General features: G+C 47.6%; 2 protein-coding genes across 6 annotated transcripts in view; one reads left to right on the top strand and one right to left on the bottom strand.

Annotated features, from left to right (window-relative positions):
- Positions 1-869: 869 nt before the first annotated feature.
- LOC137372250 (caspase-8-like) lies at positions 870-19,903 on the top strand. Of its 2 annotated transcripts, none has more exons than XM_068035942.1 (9): positions 870-993; positions 3,022-3,353; positions 4,001-4,106; positions 8,155-8,287; positions 15,318-15,374; positions 16,930-16,994; positions 17,642-17,750; positions 17,857-18,733; positions 19,470-19,903. In XM_068035942.1, the coding sequence occupies exons 2-9, from the start codon at positions 3,037-3,039 to the stop codon at positions 19,627-19,629; spliced, it is 1,824 nt and encodes a 607-aa protein (XP_067892043.1). In that variant the 5' UTR covers positions 870-993; positions 3,022-3,036; the 3' UTR covers positions 19,630-19,903. The 2 variants fall into 2 exon arrangements, with proteins under 2 accessions (XP_067892043.1, XP_067892041.1); XM_068035940.1 differs by lacking the exon at positions 870-993 and adding an exon at positions 1,030-1,181.
- Positions 19,564-21,337, bottom strand: part of LOC137372249 (uncharacterized protein KIAA2012-like) — a 109,190-nt gene continuing 107,416 nt past the window's right edge. For 3 of the 4 annotated variants that reach the window (XM_068035937.1, XM_068035936.1, XM_068035938.1), the window contains exon 27: positions 19,564-21,177. In XM_068035937.1, coding sequence (XP_067892038.1) covers positions 20,985-21,177 — 193 coding nt within the window. In that variant the 3' untranslated portion in view covers positions 19,564-20,984. The remainder of the gene's footprint in view (positions 21,178-21,337) is intronic. The other variant, XM_068035939.1, reaches the window with a different exon arrangement.

The following is a 21,337-nucleotide window of genomic DNA, read 5'->3' on the forward strand; positions in this document are numbered from 1 at the left end:
TACAGATTTTTATGAATAAAGTATATTTTGGAAAAAAAAATAGAAAAAAATTGCCTTCCCTGCAAGCACTGGGTATTTGCACTGTTTTCCTGGATATTTGCATTGTTTCCTGGGGTATTTGCACTCTGTTTCCAGGGTTTACCAGGGTAATTGCACTTGGTTTCCTGGGTAATTGCACTCTGTTTCCTGGGGTATTTGCAGTTTCCCTGGTTAATTGTACTGTGTTTCCCAGGTTATTTGTGTTCTGCTTCCCTGGGTATTTGCACTGTTTCCTGGGGTAATTGCACTTTGTTTCCTAGGGTAATTGCAAATTGTTTTTCGGGGTATTTGCACTCTGTTTCCCTGGGTAATCGCACAGTGTTTCCCTGGGTAATTGCACTTTATTTCCTGGGGTAGTTGCACTGTGGTTTCCTGGGTAATTCCCGGGGCATTTGCACTCTCTTTCCCTGGGTAATTGCACTTTGTTTCCCGGGGTATTTTCACTCTTTTCCCCTTGACGTTTGCACTCTGCTTTCTATGGTAATTGCTCTCTGTTTCCGAGGGTGCACTGTGCTTCCCTGGGGCATTTGGACTCCGTTTCAGTCGGTAATTGAACTGTGTTTTCTCGGGGTAAATGCACTGTGGTTTCCTGGGTATTTGCACTCTATTTCCCCGGGGTAATTGTACTTTGTTTCCCAGGTTATTTGCGTTCTGTTTCCCTGGGTATTGCACTCTTTTTCCCAGGGCAGATGCAGTCTGTTTCCAGGGGTATTTGCATTCTAATTCCCGGGGTAAATTCACTGTGTTTCCTCTGGGCAATTGCACTCTGTTTCTCCGGGATAATGACAATCTGTTTTCTGGGTGTTGTTCAGGGTATTTCCCCGGCTCCCGGAACCATCACTGCTGCAATGACTCAGCTCTCAGTCACCGAACACAAACTTCCGCATCCGATGATGAGGCCGCAGACCGGGCACCGATTCTGGTCGGTTCCGCCGCCGCCGACCCGGTACTCAGGTGAGTGCTGCTCGACCGCCGCCGCGACACAAACACAGGGAGCAAATCAGAGCCGCCACGGTCCCGGCCTGTCCCCGATCCGAGGGGCTGGAGCCGGCGGCAATGATACTGATACGTTCCGCAACAGCGATACAATGTATCCCCGGCAATGTAACTACTCTCGATCCGGCAACAGTGTAACAGACAGGGTAAATCAGCCAGTATTCCTGCTCCTGATCACTATCCAGTGATCCCTGAGTTAGAGAGACATGGGAAATCAGCCAGGCTTCCTGCTCCTGATCATTATCCAGTGATCCCTGAGTTAGAGAGAGGGGAAATCAGCCAGGCTTCCTGCTCCTGATCACTATCCAGTGATCCCTGAGTTGGAGAGAGGGGAAATCAGCCAGTGTTCCTGCTCCTGATCACTATCCAGTGATCCCTGAGTTAGAGAGAGGGGAAACCAGCCAGTGTTCCTGCTCACTATCCAGTGATCCCTGAGTTAGAGAGACAGGGGAAATCAGGCAGGCGTCCTGCTCCTGATCACTATCCAGTGATCCCTGAGTTAGAGAGAGGGGAAACCAGCCAGTGTTCCTGCTCCTGATCACTATCCAGTGATCCCTGAGTTAGAGAGACAGGGGAAATCAGGCAGGCGTCCTGCTCCTGATCACTATCCAGTGATCCCTGAGTTAGAGAGAGGGGAAATCAGCCAGGCTTCCTGCTCCTGATCACTATCCAGTGATCCCTGAGTTGGAGAGAGGGGAAATCAGCCAGTGTTCCTGCTCCTGATCACTATCCAGTGATCCCTGAGTTAGAGAGAGGGGAAACCAGCCAGTGTTCCTGCTCCTGATCACTATCCAGTGATCCCTGAGTTAGAGACAGGGGAAATCAGCCAGGCTTCCTGCTCCTGATCACGATCCAGTGATCTCTGGGTCAGAGAGACTGGGGAAATCAGCCAATGTTTCTGTTCCTGATCACTGTCAGTGATCCCTGAGTTAGAGAGACATGGGAAATCAGCCAGTGTTCCTGCTCCTGATCACTATCAAGTGATCCCTGAGTTTAGTTTAGTTTAGTTTAGAGATACAGCACTGAAACAGGCCCTTCGGCCCACCGAGTCTGTGCCGACCATCAACCACCCATTTATACTAATCCTACACTAATCCCATATTCCTACCACATCCCCACCTGTCCCTATATTTCCCTACCACCTACCTATACTAAGGGCAATTTATAATGGCCAATTTACCTACCAACCTGCAAGTCTTTTGGCTTGTGGGAGGAAACCGGAGCACCCGGACAAAACCCACGCAGACACAGGGAGAACTTGCAAACTCCACACAGGCAGGACCCAGAATTGAACCCGGGTCACTGGAGCTGTGAGGCTGCAGTGCTAACCACTGCACCACTGTGCCGCTTAGAGAGAGAGGGGAAATCAGCCAGTGTTCCTGCTCCTGATCACTGTCCAGTGATCCCTGAGTTAGAGAGACAGGGGAAATCAGCCAGGCTTCCTGCTCCTGATCACTATCCAGTGATCTTTGGGTCAGAGAGACAGGGGAAATCAGCCAGTGTTCCTGCTCCTGATCACTGTCCAGTGATCCCTGAGTTAGAGATAGACAGGGGAAATCAGCCAGTGTATCTGCTCCTGATCACTATCCAGTGATCCCTGAGTTAGAGAGAGACAGGGGAAATCAGCCAGTGTTCCTGCTCCTGATCACTATCCAGTGATCCCTGAGTTAGAGGGACGGGAAATCAGCCGGGCCTCCTGCTCCTGATCACTATCCAGTGATCCCTGAGTTAGAGAGAGAGGGGAAATCAGCCAGGCCTCCTGCTCCTGATCACTGTCTAGTGATCCCTGAGTTAGAGAGACAAGGGAATTCAGCCAGTGTCCCTGCTCAGGATCACTATCCAGTGATCCCTGGGGTTGGTGAGATGGGGAAATATGCCTGGGTGGTGGAGATAGGGTGTGGAAAAGGAAGGGTGTGTTTGTCAGAGTTGGGAGTTCACACGGTCTGTGAAGGGGTTCTAATGCCCATGTACTCTCTGCCAATGCAGGCATTTGAAGCCAGGATGGATGACACCAGTTTCCAGTTCCAAGCTCTTCTCAACCACATCAGTGAGAACCTGGGCTCCGATGAACTGAAGGCTATGAAGTTTCTTTGCCGAGATTTGTTGAACAGCAACCGGCTTGGAAAGGCTGATTCCGGGCACAAACTCTTCAGCTCTCTGCAAGAGCAGGGCCTTCTCGATGTGAACGATAACTTCATTGTCGCGGAGCTCCTGTACCGGATCAAACAATTCAAGCTCCTGAAGAAGATGAATTACGACAGACATCAGATCTGCAAGGAGCTGAAAGTTCCCGGGAAAGCAAGGATCTCATCATACAGGTGAGTTCGATGTTACTCATGGCCGACTGCTAGTTTGCCGACCCTCCTTCACACTCATCTCAGGTGGTTTGCAATGAGGGGAGCTGCTAGGGCTGCCTAAGCTGTGTGACGTCTGGCATTCCCTGCTGCTTCCCACTACAGCTGTCAAATCACATGGCCAGCAGTGGTGAGTATTCCCACATCTACAAATGAGCCGATCTCACCAGACACTGAAGCTCCCAATGGAGCAGCGGATTGGGGGAGGGGAACAGGAGAGAAGGACCACTGTTTAAAACAAAAAGTTACAGTATTTAAACATACCTGTACCTGCCCTGGGAGTGTTTGATGGGACAGTGTAGCGGAAGCTTTCCTCTGTATCTAACCCTGTGCTGTACCTGCCCTGGAAGTGTTTAATGGGTACAGTGGAAAGGGAGCTTTACTCTGTATCTAATCTGTGCTGCCCTCAGTATGTTTGATGAGACAGTGAACTGTATGAAAAGTTCTAAACAATATACCTTCACTTTCATTTTTGAAATGGATTTCTAATAGTTGAGTAGTTTTGCACTGAGTCAGATTCCTTCTCTGAAGAATTGGAGAGAATTCCATTTGAGCCAGCTTGCTCAGCTGCTGAGACCTGATTTATGTTGTAAACTTGCTTCTAATTGCAGACAGCTTTTGTTTGAGGTGTCAGAGGATATCACTATGAAGGACTTGGAGACTGTGAAACTTTTCTTGCACAACCATCTATCCAAATCTAAGCTGGAAAGTATCACAGTAAGTGCAATGGGTTGTGTTGTATTTGGTATCTAACACATTCCAGCCTGTATTATCTTGTGTACAGCATAGAATTTTATAGCACAGAGACCACTCAGTCTATCGCTCCTGCACCTTCTCTGTGAAAGAGCTATCCCCTTAGCTGCATTCCCCTGCCCTTTCCCCATATCTAGTACTTTGTTTTTCACTGAATTTCTTCTAGAATTTCAAAATTAAGAACAAAGAACAAAGAAAATTACAGCACAAGAACAGGCCCTTCGGCCCTCCAAGCCTGCGCCGATCCAGATCCTCTGTCTAAACATGTCGCCTATTTTCTAAGGGTCTGTATCTCTTTGCTTCCTGCCCATTCATGTATCTGTCTAGATACATCTTAAAAGACGCTATCGTGCCCGCGTCTACCACCTCCGCTGGCAACGCGTTCCAGGCACCCACCACCCTCTGCGTAAAGAACTTTCCACGCATATCCCCCCAAAACTTTTCCCCTCTCACTTTGAACTCGTGACCCCTAGTAATTGAATCCCCCACTCTAGGAAAAAGCTTCTTGCTATCCACCCTGTCTATACCTCTCATGATTTTGTACACCTCAATTAGGTCCCCCCTCAACCTCCGTCTTTCTAATGAAAATAATCCTAATCTACTCAACCTCTCTTCATAGCTAGCGCCCTCCATACCAGGCAACATCCTGGTGAACCTCCTCTGCACCCTCTCCAAAGCATCCACATCCTTTTGGTAATGTGGCGACCAGAACTGCACGCAGTATTCCAAATGTGGCCGAACCAAAGTCTTATACAACTGTAACATGACCTGCCAACCCTTGTACTCAGTACCCCGTCTGATGAAGGAAAGCATGCCGTATGCCTTCTTGACCACTCTATTGACCTGCGTTGCCACCTTCAGGGAACAATGGACCTGAACACCCAAATCTCTCTGTACATCAATTTTCCCCAGGACTTTTCCATTTACTGTATAGTTCACTCTTGAATTGGATCTTCCAAAATGCATCACCTCGCATTTGCCCTGATTGAACTCCATCTGCCATTTCTCTGCCCAACTCTCCAATCTATCTATATTCTGCTGTATTCTCTGACAGTCCCCTTCACTATCTGCTACTCCACCAATCTTAGTGTCGTCTGCAAACTTGCTAATCAGACCACCTATACTTTCCTCCAAATCATTTATGTATATCACAAACAACAGTGGTCCCAGCACGGATCCCTGTGGAACACCACTGGTCACACGTCTCCATTTTGAGAAACCCCCTTCCACTGCTACTCTCTGTCTCCTGTTGCCCAGCCAGTTCTTTATCCATCTCGCTAGTACACCCCGGACCCCATGCGACTTCACTTTCTCCATCAGCCTACCATGGGGAACCTTATCCTTACTGAAGTCCATGTATATGACATCTACAGCCCTTCCCTCATCAATCAACACGCAGATAGGAGGTTTGGTAAACCTTGGGGAGAAGTGTGAAAGATTCCAGGAAGACCACTGGGGTTGGGGGAATGAGCGAGCCAGGTGGCAGATGCAGTTTAATGTGAAATATATGGAGGAGGAGGAACAAGGAATGAGAGTGTACATTAAATGGAAAGGGACTAGAGGGTGTGAATGAACAGAGTCATAGAGTTATACAGCACAGAAACAGGCCCTTTGGCCCATCGTGTCTGCGCCGGCCATCAAGCCTATCTATTCTAATCCCATTTTCCAGCACTTGGCCTGTAGCCTTGTATGCTATAGCGTTTCAAGTGCTCATCTAAATACTTCTTAAAAGTTGTGAGGGTTTCTGCCTCTACCACTCCTTCAGGCAGTGCGTCCCAGATTCCAACCACCCTCTGGGTGAAAATTTCTTTCCTCAAATCCCCTCTAAACCTCCTGCCCCTTACCTTAAATCTATCCTCAATAACCCTTGGCTAATAGAAAAAGTTTCTTCCCATCTACCCTATCTATGCCCCTCATAATTTTGTATACCTCTATCAGGTCTCCTGTCAGCCTTCTCTGCTCTAAGGAAAATAACCCAAACATGTGCAGTCTCTCTTCATAGCTGAAATGCTCCAGCCCAGGCAACATCCTGGTGAATCTCCTCTGCACCCTCTCCAGTGCAATCACATCCTTCCTATAGTGTGGCGACCAGAACTGTACACAGTACTCCAACTGTGGCCTAACTAGCATTTTATACAGCTCCATCATAACCTCCCTGCTCTTATATTCTGTGCCTCGGCTAATAAAGGCAAGTGTCCCATATGCCTTCCTAACCATCTTATCTACCTGTGCTGCTGCCTTCAGTGATTTATGGACAAGTACACCAAGGTCCCTCTGACCCTCTGTACTTCCTAGGGTCCTACCATCCATTGTATATTCCCTTGCCTTGTTAATCCTCCCAAAATGCATCACCTCACACTTCTCAGGATTAAACTCCATTTGCCACTGCTCTGTCCATCTTACCAGCCCCTCTATATCGTGCTGTAATCTAAGGCTTTCCTCCTCACTATTTATGACACCACCAATTTTCGTGTCATCTGCGAACTTACTGATCATACCTCCTATATTCATGTCTAAATCATTAATGTACACTACAAACAGCAAGGTTTCCAGCACCGATCCCTGCAGTACACCACTAGTCACAGGCTTCCACTCGCAAAAACAACCCTCGACTATCACCCTCTTCCTCTTGCCACTAAGCCAATTTTGGATCCAATTTGCCAAATTGCCCTGGATCCCATGGGCTCTTACCTTCTTAACCAATCTCCCATGCTGGACCTTATCAAAAGCCTTACTGAAGTCCGTGTAGACTACATCAACTGCCTTGCCCTCATCTACACATCTAGTCACCTCCTCAAAATTCAATCAAATTTGTCAGACATGATCTCCCCTTGACAAAACCATGCTGACTATCCTTGATTAATCCCTGCTTCTCCAAGTGGAGATTAATCCTGTCCCTCAGAATTTTTTCCAGTAGTTTCCCTACCACTGATATTAGACTCACCGGCCTGTAATTACCTGGTTTATTCCTGCTACCCTTCTTGAATAATGGTACCACATTCACTGCCCTCCCTCTCCTGTACTGGTACCTCTCCTGTGGCCCAAAATAGAGACCCAAAAGTTCATATACCATAATTCTCTGAAGGGCTGAGTGAAGGGAGATAAAACCATTAACAGAGCAATATCAATTAGGGTTTTTTTGGAGAGTGTAAGAGTTAAGCAGTAATAAATATATGCCAATTAAATGGTTCGACAAGAGTTTGAGTACTGTGTATAGTTTTTGGTGTCCCATTATAGAAAGGACATTAAGATTATGGAGACAGTATAATGTGGATTCACTAGGATGATGCCAGGAATGGGAGACTATAGTAATGAGAGACCAGAGACAATTGGACTGTTTCCATCAGAGCAGAGAAAGCTAAGAGGATATGTAATTGAACTTTTTAAAATTAATGAATGATTTTGTTAGAGTGAATAAGGAAAGACAATTTGTTCTGTTTGAAGAGTCAGTGATGAGGGGTCATCAATTTAAAACTGACTTAGAATGAGGAGGGAGGGAGAAGAGCTTCCTTTGTACCGAGGGTTGGTGTATGGGCTTCTTTGCCCCAGGAAGTGGTTGAGGCAGAAACCATTGCATCTGATCTACATTGACTGTGCAGTCTCAAAGTCGTCAATTTAAAATACTCATCCTCTTGTTCAAATCTTTCCATGACCCTGCCCAGCCCTATCTCCCAAACCGAAGTCCTACAACTTGTCCTGACTCTCCCTTCCAAACTCTGGCCTTTTCTGCTTCTCTCCTCCCTCTCACTCCGCTATTGGTGGCTGCGCCTTGAGCTGCCTGGGCCCCAAGTTCCGGAAGTCCCTCCCCACTCCGCCTCTCTATCTCCCTTGTCTCCTTTAACACCATTCACAAAAGCCATCTTTTAGACCAAGCTTTTGGTTACCCCTCCTACTTTGCTTTTGTACAATCAAAAAATTACTGTTTATATTTAACATTGAGATGTTAATATATCTTTGTCTGATTAACCCTTCACTAACAGTTTGTAGTGTAACTGTGATGCCTCTCCCTCAGACAATGCTGGATGCCTTCATTGAAATGGAGAAGGAGGAATTGCTGGAAGAAGATAATATGGAGCTTCTGAAGGACATCTGCAAGCAACTTGGAGAGTATTTAGTGAAGAAGTTTGATCATTACAGACAGGAAGGTAATGGCCATTGAGCTCAGCCTAGTGTATGACTGGGGGAAATGTGGAGAATGGTCTGTGAGCATGAGTCTGTGGCCACGACAATGCAAATTACAACACCCCAATTCACTTCCTTAAAGAGAAGCTCCCTTTCTGCTGTGTGATATAGATTGGTGATTTCATTTAATCGGCCAGCTCTGATTGACTCCCACCTCAATCCTGCCCCCTTATTCCCAGAGTCCAAACTCTCCAGGGGTAACGAACCACTCAGCCCTTTGAGCCTGATCCATCATTCAATAAGTTCATTGGTGAACTGATTACTCCACATTTCCATCTACCCCCAATAACCTTTCACCCGCTTGCTTATCAATAATCTATCTACCTCTGCCTTAAAAATATTCAAAGACTCTGCTTCCACCGCCTTTTGAGGAAGAGAATTCTAAAGACTCACGACCCTCTGAGAGAACAAATTTCTCCTCATCTCAGTCTTAAATGGGCGACCCCTTTTTAAACAATGACCCCTAGTTCGAGATTCTCCCACAAGGGGAAACATACTTTCCGCATCCACCCTGTCAAGACCCCACAGGATCGTTTATGTTTCAATCAAGTCGCCTCTTACTTTTCTAAATTCCAGCGGATACAAGCCTAGCCTGTCCAATCTTTTCTCATAAGACAGCCTGCCCATTCCAGGTATCAGTCTAATAAACATTCTCTGAACTGCCTCCAATGCATTTACATCCTTCCTTAAATAAGGAGACCAGTCCTGTACACAGTACTCCAGATGTGGTCTCACCAATGCCCTGTATAACTGAAGCATAACCTCCCTACTTTTGTATTCAATTCCCCTCATGATAAACAATAACATTTATTTTATTTATTTAGAGATACAGCATTGAAACAGGCCCTTCGGCCTACTGAGTCTGTGCCAACCAACAACCACCCATTTATACTAATCCTACAGTAATCCCATATTCCCTACCACCTACCTACACTAGGGGCAATTTATAATGGCCAATTTACCTATCACCTGCAAGTCTTTGGTTGTGGGAGGAAACCAGAGCACTCGGCGAAAACCCGCACAGTCACAAGGAGAACTTGCAAACTCCGCACAGGCAGTATCCAGAATTGAACACGGGTCCCTGGAGCTGTGAGGCTGCGGTGCTAACCACTGCGCCACCCAAATAACATTCTATTAGCTTTCCTAATTACTTGCTGTACCTGCATACTAACCTTTTGCAATTCATGCATTAGGACACCCAGATCCCTCTGTATTTCAGAGCTCTGCAATCTCTCACCATTTAGATAATATGCTTTTTTAAAATTCTTCCTGCCAAAGTGGACAATTTCCCACTTTCCCACTTTATGCTCCATGTGCCAGGTCTTTGCCCACTCACTTATCCTATCTATATACCTTTGTGGTCCCCTTATACCTTCTTCACAAGTTACTTTCCTACCTATCTTTGTGTCATCAGCAAATTTAGCAACCATACCTTGGGTCCCTTCATCTAAGTCATTGATATAAATTGTGAAAATTTGAGGCCCCAGCACAGATCCCTGTGGCACACCACTCGTTACATCTTGCCAAACAGAAAATGACCCATTTATACCTACCCTCTGTTTCCTGTTAGCCAGCCAATCTTCTGTCCATGCCAATATGTTACCCCCTACACTATAAACTTTTATTTTCTGCAATAACCTTTGATGTGGCACCTTATCAAATGCCTTCTGGAAATCTAAGTACAATACATCTACTGGTTCCCCTTTATCCACAGCACATGTAACTCCCTCAAAGAACTCCAGTAAATTGGTTAAACATGATTTCCCTTTCACAAAACCATGTTGACTCTGCCTGATTACCTTGATTTTTTCTAAATGCCCTGCTATAACGTCTTTAATAATAGCTTCTAACATTTTCCCTGAGACAGATGTTAAGCTAACTGGCCTGTAGTTTCCTGCATTCTGTCTTCCTCCCTTTTTGAATAAACAAGTTACATTTGCTATTTTCCAATCTAACGGAACTTTTCCCGAATCTAGGGAATTTTGGAAAATTAAAACTAACACATCAACTATCTCACTAGCCACTTCTTTTAACACTCTGGGATGAAGTCCATCAGGACCCGGGGACTTGCAGCCCGCAGCTCCAACAATTTGTTCAGTACCACTTCCCTGGTGATTGTAATTTTCTTGAGTTCCTCTCTCCCTTCCATTTCCCGAATTACACCTAATACTGGGATGTTACTTGTATCATCAATAGTGAAGACCGATGCAAGATATCTGTTCAATTCATTTGTCATCTTCTAATTATCCATTATTAATTCCCCAGACTCATTTTCTATAGGACCAATGCTCACTTTGTTAACCCTTTTCTTTTTAAAATATCTATAGAAGCTCTTACTATCTGTTTTTATATTTCTAGCTTGCTTTCTTTTGTACTGTAATTTTACCTTCTTTATCAATCTTTTAGTCATTCTTTGCTGTTTTTTATATTCTGTCCAATTCTCTGACCGACCTTCCATCTTTGCGCATTATAGGCTTTTTCTTTAAGTTTGATATTATCTTTAACTGTTTTAGTTAACCACGGATGGTGGGTCCCACCCGTGGAATTTTTCTTTCTCATTGAAATGTATCTATTCTGCGTATTCTGAAATATCCCCTTAAATGGTAGTTGGGGGGGGGGGGGGTGGTTTCTCAGTTGGCCTCAGTTCCAGCTTGCAGGGGGCAGCGGCCAGTGGATGGTGGGAGGGTAAGCGGATGGTGGTCAGTAGGCAGCGGGTAGTGGATGGTGGTCAGTAGGGGGCAGTGGATGGCGGTCAGTAGGCAGGGGGCAGTGGATGGTAGGTAGCGGATGGCGGTCAGTGGGGAGCAGGCAGTGGATGGTGGTCAGTAGGCAGTGAGCAGTGGATGGTGGGCAGGTTAAGCGGATGGCAGTCAGTAGGCAGGGAGCAGGTTAAATGGATGGCGGTCAGTAGGCAGCGGGTAGTGGATGGTGGGCAGGTTTGGATGGCAGTCAGTAGGCAGTGAACAGTGGATGGTGGGCAGGTTAAGCGGATGGTGGTCAGCGGGCAGTGGATGGTGGGCAGGTTAAGCGGATGGTGGTCAGTAGGCAGTGAGCACTGGATGGTGAGCAGGTTAAGCGGATGGTGGTCAGCAGGCAGTGGATGCTGAGCAGGTTAAGCGGATGGTGGTCAGCAGGCAGTGGATGGTGAGCAGGTTAAGCGGATGGTAGTCAACGGGCAGTGGATGGTGAGCAGGTTAAGCAGATGGTAGTCAACGGGCAGTGGATGGTGGGCAGGTTAAGCGGATGGTAGTCAACGGGCAGTGGATGCTGAGCAGGTTAAGCGATGGTGGTCAGCAGGCAGTGGATGGTGGGCAGGTTAAGCGATGGTGGTCAGCGGGCAGTGGATGGTGGGCAGGGTAAGCGGATGGTGGTCAGCAGGCAGGGCAGGTGGCTCATGGTGAGTGCTGGACAGTGGGCAGGGTCGTCCACGAGACGGGCAGTGGTTCCAACCTTCCGTTCAAAATGGCTAAAGAGAGCAACAAAGATCAGTGACAGCTCACAACAGACCCCGGCACTCTACTCCTCTCCTACAAACATATGATTTTGGAGCAGGAGTAGGCCATTCAGCCCCTTCGAGCCTGCTTTGCCATTTAACAAGATCATGGCTGATCTGATAATGGCCTCAACTCCACTTTCCTACTATTGCCTACCCCCAATACCCTTAGAATCCCTTGTTAGTCAAGAATTTATCTACCTCAGCCTCCACCCCTCCCCGCCCCTTTCCTGTCCTCTTCCCTCTCCTCTCCTTTCTCCTCTCCAGGGCCCAGATGGGCTCTATACAGATCTAGTATTTGGGGCCGTTCCTTCTGTGTCTGCACTGTATTCGACTTCTGGAAATCAATGGGTGCTGGGTCTGACTGTAGGAACAACTACTCCCCACTCGAGATCCCCTACCCTAGCACAGATGGATAGTTTATATCTAAACTTGTAACTCTGCGGCCCTGTTGCTGATCTGTTCCTTTATTAATTCAGCAAGCGGGCAGGGTGAGAAATCTTCTCCGGTGCTGACTCCGACTCCCGAGACTGCCCCTTATGTTGTGATTCCTCGAGAGCCACCATATGTTGTCAGTATGCCTCATGCTCGTTGTGCTGTTAAGAATGGCTCATGTTCAGGGTGCACAATCTGACTAAGGGGACAGGCACCAACCATGAGTTCAGTGAGAACCTTTATAAAGCTCTGGTTTGTCCCAGACTGGAGTATTGTGCCCATTTCTGGTAACCACACTTTAGGAAGGATCTGAGGGTCCTTGGGAGGGTGGAGAGGAGATTTACCAGAATGATTCCAGGGATGAGGAATTTTAGCTACAAGGTTAGGTTGGAGAAGCTGGGGTTGCAATCCCTGGAGCAAAGGAGATTGAGGGGAGATTTGATAGAAGTGTACAAGATTATGATAGGCTTAGATAAGATAGACAAATAAAAGCTGTTTCCATTAGTTGATGGTACCAGGATTAGGGGCCATCGATTTGTGGTTCTGGGCAAGAGATACATAGGGGATGTGAGGAAGACCTTTTTATGCAGCGAGTGGTAATGGCTGGAACTCGCTGTCCAGGATGGTGGTGGAAGTGAAGATGATGAATGATTTCAAAAGGAAACTGGATGAACACTTGAGGGAAATAAACTTGCAGGGCTATGGGGATAGAGTGGGGGAATGGGACTGATTGGATTGTTCTGCAGAGAGACAGCATGGATTTTATGGGCCAAATGGCCGCTTCCTGTGCTGTAATGACTCTGAGAGGAGGAGGCAATATGAGAAGAGGAGAGCTTTGGGGAGGAAATGTGGTTGGAGGTGGAGGGAGTGGTTGGGTGGGGGGATGGGGATAATGAGGGTAGGGACTGGTAAGGGATGCAAGATGCTAACAACAGGCCCCTCCCATGCACTCTATGGGAGCTGGGATAACCCTTCTCCAATAATAGGATTCTCCCCCTCATTGTGAGCTGGGATAAACCCACTCCAAAAATAGGATTCTCCCCCTCATTGTGAGCTGGGATAACCCTTCTCCAATAATAGGATTCTCCCCCTCATTGTGAGCTGGGATAAACCCACTCCAATAATAGGATCCTCCCCCTCATTGGGAGCTGGGATAAACCCACTCCAATAATAGGATTCTCCCCCTCATTGGGAGCTGGGATAAACCCACTCCAATAATAGGATCCTCCCCCTCATTGGGAGCTGGGATAAACCCACTCCAATAATAGGATCCTCCCCCTCATTGGGAGCTGGGATAAACCCACTCCAATAATAGGATCCTCCCCCTCATTGGGAGCTGGGATAAACCCACTCCAATAATAGGATCCTCCCCCTCATTGGGAGCTGGGATAAACCCACTCCAATAATAGGATCCTCCCCTCATTGGGAGCTGGGATAAACCCACTCCAATAATAGGATCCTCCCCCTCATTGGGAGCTGGGATAAACCCACTCCAATAATAGGATCCTCCCCCTCATTGGGAGCTGGGATAAACCCACTCCAATAATAGGATCCTCCCCCTCATTGGGAGCTGGGATAAACCCACTCCAATAATAGGATCCTCCCCCTCATTGGGAGCTGGGATAAACCCACTCCAATAATAGGATCCTCCCCCTCATTGGGAGCTGGGATAAACCCACTCCAATAATAGGATCCTCCCCCTCATTGGGAGCTGGGATAAACCCACTCCAATAATAGGATCCTCCCCCTCATTGGGAGCTGGGATAAACCCACTCCAATAATAGGATCCTCCCCTCATTGGGAGCTGGGATAAACCCACTCCAATAATAGGATCCTCCCCCTCATTGGGAGCTGGGATAAACCCACTCCAATAATAGGATCCTCCCCCTCATTGGGAGCTGGGATAAACCCACTCCAATAATAGGATTCTCCCCCTCATTGGGAGCTGGGATAAACCCACTCCAATAATAGGATTCTCCCCCTCATTGGGAGCTGGGATAAACCCACTCCAATAATAGGATTCTCCCCCTCATTGGGAGCTGGGATAACCCCACCCCGAATAAATGCATCTCTGTCACCATCCTTTGACTGTATGAATGGAGACACAGAGGCCCATGATCAGTGTCTGCCAGGGGACAGGGTGTTGGAGAGGGTACTGCAGAGAGACCCTGTCCCATGTTTGAGTTCTACTGATAGGTACTGGAGCAGGCAGAGGATGGAAGACTGAGAGTGCTGATGGATACTGTGCAGCCAGAGTGTTACACTGCCCTTTGCTCTTTCACCTGCCACCTGACCAGCTCTGTGTATCCAAAGTTTTCAGTTGATACTTTAGGATTGACAGGGAACCTATCCTCAGACATAATCGCTTTCTGTTCAATGCAGGAATGGCCGAGACCCCTCAGGTTGCTCGAACCCCATAATTCATTATCGGCGGTATTGAGACAACTTGCTGGTGCGTTTAATTACACTACCGGGATTCACTTGGTAGCTTTTATCTTTCCTCTGGTCTTAAGTCTCAAGGGCAATTAGGGATGAGCAACAAATGCTGGCTTTGCCCGTGATGCTCACATCCCATGAACAAATTAAAAAAAAGACAAGTGACATGCCGTCAAATTACAAAAAAAGATACAATTAACAGATATTGGGTAGAGTGTGAATCTTGTGTTCCATCCGATCCTGCGTGTTTCCTGTCAGTCAAGTTTAGTTAAAATTGCATCCTGTGTGTGTGTGCCTGAGTGTGACTTTGTGTGTGTGCCTGAGTGTGACTGTGTGTGTGTGTGTGACTTTGTGACTGTGTGTTTGTGACTGTGTGAGTCTCTAAGTGTGTGTTTATGACTGAGTGTGTGTGCATTTCCGTGTGAGTGTGTGTGTTGTGTTTGTGAGTGTGTTGGTGGCTTGGCTGTAATGCCCCCAGGTGCGAATAGCTCATTTCTTGCATACAGAGGTTAATGAAAATCATTTTAACAAGTTGTCCTTCTGCCCCCTACCCTGGTTAGTTGACAGTGACAGACTGGGTCTGCAGACTCCACCTCTAACCTACCCTCTGTTTTATGTTCATATTTCAGTCTCACAGGATCAGCAAGCTCCTGTATCGGATTCACATAGCAACATCACGATTCAAGGTAACCAAATCCATCTGGAGAGGGGAGAGAGATGGACAGTGTTGGAGAGAAGAGAGAGTGAATAGACAGAGAGCTAGGGAGATGCTGAGAGGCAGAAAGCAGATGGTGAAAGCGAGATTGAATGAAAGAGGAAGGCACTGAGTGACAGAGGAGATGGAGCAAGAGTGAGTGAGTGTGGGAGACTGGGAAAGAGAGAGAAAGGTGAGAAGGCGAGAAAAAGGTAGATGATGTGTTGGAAAGTAATGAATGTGACTCCCATTTCTAAAAAAAAAAGACAAGCGACATGCCTTCAATTACAGACGAGAGTCTCGCCCTGACTGTATGGAAGGTGTTTGAGAATATGATGAGGGATCAATGAGGATGTATTGGGAATGGCAGTGTCTGATTGGTGAGAGCCAGCTAGGGTTAGGAGGCGCAGGTCAGGTCTGCCCAGTGTCCTAGGGTAAGGAGCTCACGTGTCTGATGGCTGAAGGGTGAGGCAGTGGATGGTATCAGTTGCGTTTCAGGAAGGCATTAGATGGAGTGCCACATAACAGACTGATTGATAGGGTACATGCCCCTGTGATAGATGGCAAAATATTCATCTGATTGAACAGCTTGGGAGGAATGCAGAGGAGATTCACTAGAATGATACCCGGTTTCCAAGAGATAGATTATGAGGAGAGATGGCATAAACTAGTCTTGTATTCCCTGGAATATGAATGGTTAAGGGATGATTTTATTGAGGTTTTCAGGATTTTGATGGGAATTGAAAGTGTAGACAGTGAGAAATATTTTCCACAGGTGGGGCAGTACAGCACAGAGGACATAACCTTAAAATTAGAGCCAGGCCATTCGGGAGAGAAGTTAGGAAACATTTCTTCACAGTAAGGGTGGCAGAAGTGTGGAACTCTCTCCCATGAAAAGTAGATGCTGGCTCAATTAATAATTTTAAATCTGACATTGATAGATTTTTGCTAGACCAGAGCATTAAGGGATATGAAGTCAAGGTGGGGGATGGAGTTAAAATACAGATCATGTCATGATCTCATTGAATGGCAGAATAGGCTTGAAGGGCTGAATGGCCTTTTGCTGTCCCTGTGTAAAAAATGTTTTGTGGGGAGGTATCAGGTGGAAACCAATTACCAGTGGAGACTTCTTGGTCTGGGCGCTGATTGTAATCTCTATAAAGTGACCGAGAGGCTGAAATATTTTCCTCTGATTGTAGGCGACTCCAAACTGGGTGCTGTGCTGCTCAAATATAATTCAAATTTGTATGGGTCCAGAGAACTTGGATCCAGGAAAGTTCTGCTGGGTGCAGCATTTCAAGGACAAAGAGACAGAATTTAAAATTAAAATTGCCTAAAGAAAATTGGGAATTTTTAAAGGCCAGGATTCCGGTATGCTTTATTTAACAGCTTTCTGCCACCTTCAAAGATTTGTGTATGTATACCCACAGGTCTTTCTGCTCCTGCACCCTGTTTAAAATTACACCATTTAATTGATATGGCAATGATGTGAATGCAGTCGGAAATGCAGCATTTGCCGATAACCTACCCCTTTTGCTTTTTTGCAGATATGAGGGAGCAGGATGGCAATACTTTCCCCAGCCAGAGTATCACCATGAACTCTCAGCTCCAGGTGGGAGTAATTCACGCACCTGCACCGTTTACTGATTCTCTGCTCTCGTCTAGTCTTTCCTGTTTAGTTTTTTTCATTCAGCTCCTAAAAATTAGAAATACTGATGGAATGTTAGCTTTTATCAGAAGGGTGCGAGTTACAACAGTGTGGAGGTTATGTTAGTTGTATAGAATTCTAATTAGACCCCATCTGGAGCACTGTGCTCAGTTCACTCAGGAAGGATATATTGGCTTTGTAGTGCAGATTCACCAGACTGATACTGGAGCTCGAACGGTTAAATTATGAGGGCAGGTTGCACAGGCTGTCCCCTTGAATGTAGAAGATTAAGGGTTGATCTCATTGAGGTGTTTAAGCTAATAGAGAGATATTATATTCTCTGGTGGGGGAGTCTAGAATAGGGGGGCATTTTACACAGAGGGTCCTGAAAATCTGGAACTCGCTCTCCTTAAAACCTGTTCATGCTGGGGCTCAATTGAAAATTTCCAAACTGAGAGATTGATTGATTTTTGTTGGATTAGGGGATTAAGAGATACAGAACCAAGACACACTAGGTGTGTGTGACTGATACTTAACAAACGGAGAATGTTGGGGACTGGATGCAGTGGTAATTTTCGATATTGTATCTCACACTCTCTTATTTGCAACAGAGTCTGGGCAGGTACAAAATGGAGAGTAACCCAAGGGGCTACTGTGTCATAATTAACAACAGTAACTTCAAAGAGATGCCAGAACGCAGAGGGACTAACGTGGATGCAGGTAATTATTGGAATCATTGACTTGTTGTCCCTGAACCTTTGTAGCTCTGGGCCTGGTGAGTGAGGCTGGAACCGTTTCACTATTGGGCCAACTTCTGTCCCCACAGAGCGACTCGAGAGGGTCTTCAGGTGGCTGACGTTCCAGGTGATCCGGTTCGAGAACCTTACGGCTGAAGAGATGCGAGAGAAAATGAACTGTTACCGGGAGAAGGATCACACGTCCCATGATTGCTTTATCTGCTGCATCCTGACCCACGGCGAGAGGGGTGTGATGTGTGGCACAGATGGAGAGCAGATCCCCATTCAAGAAATCACCTCCTTATTCTCGGCCTCACAATGCCACTCCCTCCGGCAAAAGCCCAAGCTCTTCTTCATCCAGGCTTGTCAGGGCTCCAAAAAACAGGACGGTGTTGGCATCGAGTCCAGCAGGGTTGAGACCGAGTCCAGCAGGGTTGAGACCGAGTCCAGCAGGGTTGAGACCGAGTCCAGCAGGGTTGGGAGCGAGTCCAGCAGGGTTGGGGCCGAGCCCAGCAGCGTTGGGGCCGAGCCCAGCAGCGTTGGGGCCGAGCCCAGCAGCGTTGGGACCGAGCCCAGCAGGGTTGAGACCGAGCCCAGCAGAGTTGAGACAGTGCCCAGCAGCGTTGAGACCGAGCCCAGCAGGGTTGAGACAGTGCCCAGCAGCGTTGAGACCGAGCCCAGCAGCGTTGGGACCGAGCCCAGCAGCGTTGGGACCGAGCCCAGCAGCGTTGGGACCGAGCCCAGCAGCGTTGGGACCGAGCCCAGCAGCATTGGGACCGAGCCCAGCAGCGTCAGCCCCATGCTGGAGTCGGATGCAGTCAGCAGCACGAGTGCCACCATCCCTGATGAGGCAGACTTCCTCCTGGGCATGGCAACAGTGGAGGGATACGTCTCATTCCGACATATTCAACAGGGCACCTGGTATATCCAATCGCTATGCGAGAACCTGGAGAAACACTGCCCCAGGTACCAGGCCTGCCCACACTGACGGGGGAAATGGGGCACTGGGAGCACATGTGGTGGGGAGGAGAGAGCGTGGGCCACACGGGGAAACAGAAAGTGTGGGACACCCGAGGTGAGGCAGACAGTTGGACACGGAGAGAGGGAGACAGAGTGGGACACATGGAGAGAGACACCAAGAGAGATGGAGTGCATCACACGGGGAGAGAGAGTGAGAGAGAGAGAGAAACTGTGTGTGGGACACACAGGGAGACAGAGAAATGGGAAGAGGGATTGTGAGACAAATGGGGAGAGAGGGAGTGGGGAGAGAGTGTGGGACACATGGGGAGAGAGAGATATGGGGAGAGGGATTGTGAGACAAATGGGGAGAGAGGGAGTAGGGAGAGAGAGTGTGGGACACATGGGGAGAGAGGGAGTGGGGAGAGAGAGTGTGGGACACATGGGGAGAGAGAGACATGGGGAGAGGGATTGTGAGACAAATGGGGAGAGAGGGAGTGGGGAGTGAGAGAATGGGTTATGCACAGTGAGTGTGGGACATACAGGGAGTGAGAGTGTGGGACACAAAGAGTGGACATGTCTCGGGGTATCAGGAGTGGTGGTTGGGTGTGTCGTGTATCTCTCCCAGCACAGGCTGCTGGCCTGCTCACTCGGCAGGACTGGCCTGGCCTTGTTGCACTGGGAGTGACTGCGATGATTGGAGCGCCTGTAACTGTAACTGACGGGACTGTCTGTTCCTTTCCAGCGAGGACCTGCTGAGCATTCTGACCATCGTCAACCGGGATGTCAGTGTGAAAAAAGACAAGAAAGACAAGACTCAAATGCCGCAGCCCCGTTACACCCTCAGGGAGAAACTTTATTTCCCCGTGACTCAAAGCTTCAGTAATTTCATCAACTGCTCATAGCGTCTCCACTGCAGTGCCGGGAGCAGTGAGCTAGGGTCTCCTGTGGATCCTGGGGTCCCTGATGATGTGTGCTGGATGGCAGGGGTAGAGATGGTGGATGGAGTCTGTCTGATCTTCTCTGTCTGATGGACTCTTTGTTTCAATGGCATTGCTGCTGCTTAAGCCGAACCCTGGGCTCTGTGTCTGGGTCTGCTTTGAGCCAAAGTGAAGAGTTTATATATTACACCGTTAGGCAGATTATTTTGCAATAAACTTGGCAGTGTTTTCTAGCAAATTTTTTTTACATTTTATAAGAATTAAAAAATTGAAGCAATTGTGAGGGGCTGAGAGTGAGGCTTTAACTTAATGCTGAATGTTCTCTGCACGAGCTCTGACTTTGTATTTCCCTCTCTGGCTGTAAGATAATCTTGTGCGTTTCTTCCTTGCTGAATCCTCCCTTCCCTCCCCAGCAGTACCTCATCCGAGTGGCCATTCCTCATCTGCCAACACAGGCAGTTAGTGTGACTGGGTCATTCGACCAGGGCTAGCATTGCAGGCAGGTTAATCCTCTGCTCATTGGCTGCTCCCACCCATTGTCCAGCAAGGGTGGCTAGATGCAGTGCGGGGCAGGTACCCAGAGTGAGATTCCCTGCCTTAGCCCAGGGGAGCTACTATATTCTGATCACAGACCCACTCTGAGCTTCTCAGTGAATAATAACGTATTGCACATGTTTCAACTTTGAAGAGTGTCTTACCTTGAAAATATGTATCGAAAGAGCAGATCCACAATTTTAAATTAGCAAGTTTATTACCTGACAGAAATTACTGTGACTGTCCCTTCAACACTTGATTACTGGTGCTCTGTTGTGATATGTTCACTCTTCACACCTGCTACTGTTCACACTCCCTCTATTGTTCACACTCTGCCGCTCACACGCACTCCCTCTGCTGCACGCACTGTCTCATAGATGTCTTTCGTTTCTCTAATTTCTCTCAGTGTGAGACACTTGGAGGCATAATGTCACCTGCGCTTTAATTATTGTTTGCCTGTGTCAGTGTCTATGTGTATGGTTGTATGCATTTCTGTCTGTGTCTGTGTGCAAATGCAGATACACAGGTGTGCATGTCTGCGTGTGCTTGCATGTGTTCGTTCATGTCTGTGCACTTGTGTGCATGTAAACGTGAATGTGTATTTATGTGTGTGGGTGTATTTCTGTGCCTGCATGTATTTAACCAATAAATTCTCATAGATGTAATCAGTCTTTCCCTGGCTGATGTGCGAAGGCTGAACCCTCACCCTCCTGGCTGGAGGATGTCTGCTTATATTGAGAAGTGCCAGCAAAGAGATTGGGCACCTCTGCTATTGTCTTCCATGCTCAGTCCCATTGCCCACTGTGGCTGCTCTCCTTCATTATCTCCTCCACTGGTGTCTCCTGACCCAGAAACTCGATCAGCTCAAAGTAGGAGAAGACCCAGGGCCTGGTGATGCTTTGTGACTGCTCCAGACCGATAACCTCCACTAACAGGTTACGATGAAACATTAGGTCACGTTCCATCAGCCCCTTTTGCCTGGAAGAAAACAGTAGACAGTCAGTAACAGGGAGTGAGATTCAGGAGGGGTGGGGGGTGTGCATCACGGGGGGAGAGAGGGTGGGGATCGGGGTGGGGGGGAGAGAGCGAGGGGATGGGGGGAGAGAGAGTGGGGAACGGCGAAAGTGGGGATCACGGG

This window comes from Heterodontus francisci, chromosome 7 (genome assembly GCF_036365525.1).
Source record: "Heterodontus francisci isolate sHetFra1 chromosome 7, sHetFra1.hap1, whole genome shotgun sequence".
In the NCBI taxonomy this organism is placed as follows: Eukaryota; Metazoa; Chordata; class Chondrichthyes; order Heterodontiformes; family Heterodontidae; genus Heterodontus; species Heterodontus francisci.